Source organism: Trachemys scripta, chromosome 13 (genome assembly GCF_013100865.1).
Source record: "Trachemys scripta elegans isolate TJP31775 chromosome 13, CAS_Tse_1.0, whole genome shotgun sequence".
Taxonomy (NCBI): domain Eukaryota; kingdom Metazoa; phylum Chordata; order Testudines; family Emydidae; genus Trachemys; species Trachemys scripta.
Window position 1 is genome coordinate 9,092,814 of NC_048310.1, and position 7,043 is coordinate 9,099,856.

The window sequence follows — 7,043 nt, forward strand, 5'->3', positions numbered from 1 at the left end:
ACTACTACCCCATGCAACTCATCCATGTGGGCACTAATGATACTGCGAGGTATGACCCTCTGCAGATCAGAAGTGACTACAGGGCTCTGGGAGTAAGGGTGAAGGAGTTTGGAGTGCAGGTGGTGTTCTCTTCAGTCCTTCTGGTCAAGGGTTGGGGCCCAGGCAGAGACAGATGCATCCTGGAGATGAATGCCTGGCTGCGAGGATGGTGTCACCAGGAGAGCTTCGGCTTCCTTGACCATGGGATGCTGTTCCAGGAAGAAGGACTGCTAAGCAAAGATGGGGTCCACCTATCAGGGAAGGGGAAGAGCATATCTGAATACACACTGACTAACCTCATGAGGAGGGCTTTAAACTAGCTTCAAAGGGGGCAGGTGACCAAAGCCCACAGGTAAGTCAAAAACATGGAGATCTGGGAGAAGGGTCAGAATCTGGGGGGAGCATGGGCTGTTATAGCAGGGATAAAGGAGAGACAAGACAGAACGGGGGTGGGGGGGAATCAAATCAGTATCTTACATATCTGTATACTAATGCGAGTAGTATGGGGAATAAGCAGGAAAAACTTAAAATGCTAGTAAATAAATACAACAATGACATAGTTGGCATCACAGAGACTTGGTGGGATAATACGCATGACTGGAATATTGGTATGGAAAGGTACAGATTGCTAAGAAAGGACAGGTGGGGGAAAAGGGAGAAGGTGTTGCCTTATATATTAAAAATGTATACACTTGGTCTGAGGTTGAGATGGAAATAGGAGACAGACTTGCTGAAAGTCTCCAGGTAAGGATAAAAGGGGTAAAAAACAGGGGTGATGGCATGGTCGGGGTCTACTCCAGACCACCTAACCAGGAAGAAGAGGTGGATGAGGCTTTTTTTAAACAATTAACAAAATCATCCAAAGCACAGGACTTGGTGGTGATGGGGGACTTCAACTATTCAGATATCTGTTGGGAAAATAACACAGCAGGGCACAGATTATCCAACAAGTTCTTGGAATGTATGGGAGACACATTTTTATTTCAGAAGGTGGGAAAGCTACTAGGGGAGAGGCTGTTCTAGATTTGATTTAGACAAATAGGGAGGAACTGGTTAAGAATTTGAAAGTGGAAGGCAGCTTGGGTGAAAGTGATTATGAAATGATAGAGTTCATGATTCAAAGGAATGGTAGGAGGGAGAACAGCAAAATAAAGAAAATGGATTTCAAGAAGACAGACTTTAGCAAACTTAAGGAGTTGGTAGGTAAGATCCCATGGGAAGCAAGTCTAAGGGAAAAAACAATTGAAGACTGTTGGCAGTTTTTCAAAGAGACATTATTAAGGGCACAAGAGCAAATGATCCCACTGCGTAGGAAAGATAGGAAGTATGACAAGAGACCGCCCTGGTTTAACCAGGAGATCTTCAGTGATCTAAAAATCAAAAAAGAGTCCTACAAAAAGTGGAAACTAGGTCAAATTAAAAGAATGAATAGAAACAAGTAACACAAGTATGTAGGGACAAAATTAGAAAGGCCAAGGCACAAAACGAGATCAAACTAGCTAGAGACATAAAGGGTAACAAGAAAACATTCTACAAATACATTAGAAGCAAGAGGAAGAGCAAGGACAGGGTAGGCCTGTTGTGTGTGGGGGGAATAATAACAGAAAATGTGGAAATGGCAGAGGTGTTAATGACTTCTTTGTTTCAGTTTTCACCAAGAAGGTTGGTGGTGATTGGACAGCTAATGTAGTGAATGCCAGTGAAAATGAGGTAGGATTAGAGGCTAAAATAGGAAAAGAACAAATTAAAAATTACTTAGAAAAATTAGATGTCTTCAAGTCACCAGGGCCTGATGACATGCATCCTAGAATACTCAAGGAGCTGACTGAGGAGAAATCTGAGCCATTAGCGATTATCTTTGAGAAGTCATGGAAGAAGGGACAGATTCCAGAAGACTGGAAAAGGGTAAATATAGTGCCCATCTATATAAAGGGAAATAAGGACAACCCAGGGAATTACAGACCAGTCAGCTTAACTTCTGTACCCGGAAAGATAATGGAGCAAATAATGAAGCAATCAATTTGCAAACATTTAGAAGAAAATAAGGTGATAAGGTTAACGTATAAAGGTTGCGGACGATACCAAAATGGGAGGGGTTGAAAGTGCTTTGGAGGATAGGATTAAAATTCAAAATAATCCGGGCAAACTGGAGAAATGGTCTTAAGTAAATAGGATGAAATTCAATAAGGACAAATGCAAAGTACTCCGCTTAGGAAGAAACAATCAGTTGCACACATACAAAATGGAAAATGACTGCCTAGGAAGGAGTACTGCGGAGAGGGATCTGGGAGTCACAGTGTTGCTAAACATGAGTCAACAGTGTAACACTTGCAAAAAAAGCAAACATCACAAACATCATTCTGGGATGTATTACCGGGAGTGTTGTAAGCAAGACCTGAGAAGTAACTCTTCTGCTCTACTCCGTGCTGATTAGATCTCAACTGGAGTATTGTGTGTGTCCAGTTCTAGGAACCACATTTCAGGAAAGATGTGGACAAATTGGAGGAAGTCCAAAGAGCAACAAAAATGATTAAAGGTCTAGAAAACATGACCTATGAGGGAAGATTGAAAAAAATTGGGTTTGTTCAGTCTGGAAAAGAGAAGACTGAGAGAGGGGACATGATAATAGTTTTCAAGTACATAAAAGATTGTTACAAGGAGGAGGGAGAAGAATTGTTCTTCTTAGCTTCTGAGGATAGGACAAGAAGCAATGGGCTTAAATTGCAGCAAGGAAGGTTTAAAGGTTGGGCATTAGGAAAAACTTCCTAACTGTCAGGGTGGTTAAGCACTGGAATAAATTGTCTAGGGAAGTTGTGGAATCTCCATCATTGGAGATTTTTAAAAGCAGGTTAGACGAATACCTGTCAAGAATGATCTAGATAATAACTAGTCCTGCCATGAGTGCAGGGGACTGGACTAGATGACCTCTTGACGTCCCTTCCAGTCCTATGATTCTATGAAACTCTCTCTCCAAATATCTATTTTGCCAGTCCAATGCACTCTGCTTTGCTCAATATAGTAACCAATTATCAGACTTCTCGAGGTCCCTTTCAATCCTATGATTCTATGATATAGCTTGAGTTTCCAAGACAGACCTGTCACATACATGCATTTATAACAACGGAGATGTCACTGCAAAACTCCACAGCCTGGAAAGCTGAAGGTTGAAAGACGCTGGCTCCTCGTGAAAACTCACCTTTCCCCCGGAGTGCTTCTGTAACTACGTGAGCTGATCTAGCTGGGCTCCTTTGTCCCCCACGTCCCTGGTGCATTGAAAGTGCTCTTCAGTGAATTGGGAGCTGGCAGGAACGGATGGCTCCTTCAACCTAGAGCCAGAATTAGGAATAAGCTGCCCAGTTGCATCTCTAGAAGTACAGAAATGATGCATGTTATGCCACAGTGGTAGAGAAGACAAGGAGTAAGACTGCCTTTCTGTCATGAATACTACATTCTCAAAATGTATGTATATCTCTCAGTGCAAGTCAGGCTAGATCAGTGGTTCTCAGCCTATTTACCATTGTGGGCTGCATTCACACTATATACTACCTATATGGCCCTGAGGATGTCACATGAGCCGCAGCTGTGTGCTGATTGGGCCACGGGTTGAGAACCACTGGTCTAGATGACCATGGTGGTCCCTTCTGGCCTTAAAGTCTATGAGTCTAATGAGCTATCTGGTTACCTGGCAACAGTCTTAGACCACAATTTTCAAAACTAACTAATGTTCCATCGGAGTCCAGTTTTAGATACCTTAAATGAGTCCAATTTTCAGAAAGTGCTGAGCACCCATCCTCTGAACATCACGACCCTTTAAGAGGTTTGAAGTTGAGTCCCACGAATCATTACTAATTTTGGAAAAACTTGGGCTTAATCTTTTACTGGATTCTCTAGTGAATCAGAAATAATCATACTTCTCAGCACAGCCGAGTGAACAATTTGCAGTGAAAGATGTATTTGGTGACTGTAGCCTTTCCTCCTGTTCACAAGTTGTGACAATTTGAGTAATCTGTCTATGTACAGTTTATGAATTCTGGTTAATTTTATACAATTGCTGTATCATCAAAGGCCTCACTGTGTAGTGAGTCAACCGTGGGCTGATAGGGTCCTTGATATATCACAGAATAAACAAAAAGAAGTCATTAACCGTAACAGCTGGGCTCTGGCTGAACAGTGGGTATGCTAAGCGGGACGCCTGAGCTGGAAAACGCATTCAACCAAGTTTATCTTCAGGGGAGCGGAGAATGGAAAATCTCCCAACAGGAAAACACAGAAACCCGGGGCTACTGCTCACATTTAAAAACTCAGAGGGACTCAGAGAAAAGGAAATCTTAGGCAGGAGAGGAACAGACGAGCATGCTTTCATAGCAGAGGGGGTCTTCTTTGACTGTGGGACTAGCCAAGCCAAAGGAAGCTGGTTGGAAAAGTGGGATACTCCATGTTCTAGAGGAGGAGCCATAACAAGAGAGGTGCAGGAGAGGCGGACTTGGGATCCTGAAAGGACATTGCTCCAAATCCTGAAGAACACTCCAGAATGGTAAGGAAACTGAGGCAGGGATGGGATAGAGATGTTGTATTCTTTAATATAGACCTATATATTTCTTGTGCTGTCTCAAGTAAAGAGTAATTGTTTTAAAATCCCTTTTGCAGAATCTGGGTGTTATGTGCTTTATCTATGATGTGTCCCTGGAGAAGTAAACTGTAATCCAGAGTGACCCCAAGGCTGGAGCTGTAAGAAAGGATGTGTGCTTAAGCAACTGGGGATTCTGGGGGAGCTGGCATAAGTCACTGGGTCTAGGCATTTGGAGCCCCGGGTCTCAGCTCTCAGAAGGCGGTGTTAAATGGAGGAGCTGCACCCCAAGAGTGTGCCTCAAGACCCAAACCAGAGGCAGTGCCACACAGCATGTGGGCCCAAAACAACCGCCTGGTGAATGGCCAGCAGGGGGAGCTTTACCAGGGCTGTGTCCAAAGTTACCCCTGAACAAACGATGAGTTTATTCATACTTTGTCTGCTACTTGCAGTTGTTTGACAAATCTTTCGGCTGAACAAATTTCAGCCTTGAGAGGCTAAAGTGCTGTTTGTGAATGGATAATGCTTGTGATTCATTATTTACATAATGTGACAGGCCACCAATTTGACATAGACTCATTCATTTCCCCAGAGTGGATGGGCTTCCAACTCACAAAGCCAGCAGGAGATTCAAAGATGGCTGCACAAGCCCTTGTGATGCACACACAGACACAAGAATACATGCATAAGTATTCAGGACAGTTTTGCTTTGGAACAAACGGTGCTTATGCAAACGTTCACAGAAAGCAAACAGCGAATGCCACGGCTGGCAATTCAGATGTGTGCCTTTTGTTCAAGCATATTTGTTTGCTGTCTCCACTCAGCTCTCAGCATAAGGATAATTTCTCTACTCCTGTATACCAGGATCTCACCTGTAATAAAATTCAACCAAGCCCCAGCCTGGGACTGTCCGATTCAGTTGGAAATCAGCAATGCACTCATGGAATACTCCTGTTCCGGGTAAACCATTATATACTACAGGACGTGCCTGCTTGTCGAGTCTAGCACAAACCTCAAAGAACTGGCCACCTTAGGAAGGGAAAATGTAGGCAGGTTTCCTTGACGATATGACAGAGTACTTAGTCGAGATGAAACAAGCAAGAGCTTTATGATGATTTCATACAGTTCCCCCACCCCTAAATCTTTCTTTTTTTAAACATTTCTAAGTATTTTGTGTACAAAATGTACACTTCTAAAGCTTCTTTGGCCCTCCACCATTCTAGGTGTTTTCAAGCAGCTGGTTCCCAAGCCAAACTGGGAGCTTTGACCAGAGGAGACTGGAAATTTCAGCATTCATTTCCCAGCTAGTTAAACCTGAGCAACACAGGGATGTTCAGCACAATTGGGGATTTAATTAATGGAGATATCCCATCTCCTAGAACTGGAAGGGACCTTGAAAGGTCATCGAGTCCAGCCCCCTGCCTTCACTAGCAGGACCAAGTACTGATTTTGCCCCCGATCCCCAAATGGCCCCCTCAAGGATTGAACTCACAACCCTGGGTTTAGCAGGCCAATGCTCAAACCACTGAGCTATCCCTCCCCGAAATCCTCTGTCTGATACAGCTACCTGAGGCTCCCGGCCGCCAAAGAATTACACATGCTGGAAGCGGTGCGAGCCGAGGGACGTACTGGCCACCGCTTCCCGCAGCCCCCATTGGTCTGGAGCAGCAAACCGCAGCCACTGGGAGCCGCGATCGGCCGAACCTGCAGACGCGGCAGGTAAACAAACTGGCCCGGCCCGCCAGGGGCTTTCCCTGAACAAGTGGCGGAACAAGTTTGGGAACCACTGGACTACGCCAATGCTTAAAGTTAAGCACGTGTGTGGGTATGTCTATGCAGCAACTAGACACCCGTGGCTGACTCATGCCAGCCAACTCAAGCTCGCAAGGCTCAGGCTGCAGCCTGTGCTCTGGGACTCTCCCACCTTCCAGGGTCCTAGAGCCTGGGCTCCAGCCCAAACCCAGAAGTCTACACAGCAATGAAACAGCCCTGCAACCCGAGCCCAAGCGGGTGTCTAGTTGCTGTGTAGACATACCCTGTACGTCTTTGCAGGTGAAAAAAGAGTCTGGTAACTGGACCCTTTGAGAGGTAATCACACACAATTAAACCACAACAGGATAAATAAAATTATAATAGTGACTTGTAGCAGGGTGTTCTGGCTATTGAAGGGACAGTCTGGAACTTACAGCCACTACAGCCTGGGTGCAATCATGGAGCACCCTGCCCCACCCTTGGGGCTAGGCTATATAAGCAAGAAAAGGGAGCTTAGTGAGACAGGAGACCAAAAGCCATGCTGACTGCAGGCCCCCCCACACACACACATCACGAGCCTTACCTAGGCCCTAGAGCAGGGGTCGGCAATGTTTGGCATGCGGCTCGCCAGGGTAAGCACCCTAGCGGGCCGGGCCAGTTTATTTACCTGCTGACGCGGCAGGTT

At 45.1% G+C, this 7,043-nt stretch overlaps 1 protein-coding gene across 1 annotated transcript in view; it reads right to left on the reverse strand.

The window, feature by feature from the left end:
- Window positions 1-230: 230 nt before the first annotated feature.
- The window catches only part of LOC117886689, a gene marked incomplete in the record, with an annotated part of 29,600 nt that continues 22,787 nt past the window's right edge, over window positions 231-7,043 (reverse strand). The window contains 3 exon segments of the mRNA XM_034788705.1: window positions 231-290; window positions 3,236-3,404; window positions 5,479-5,635. Coding sequence (XP_034644596.1) covers window positions 3,260-3,404; window positions 5,479-5,635 — 302 coding nt within the window.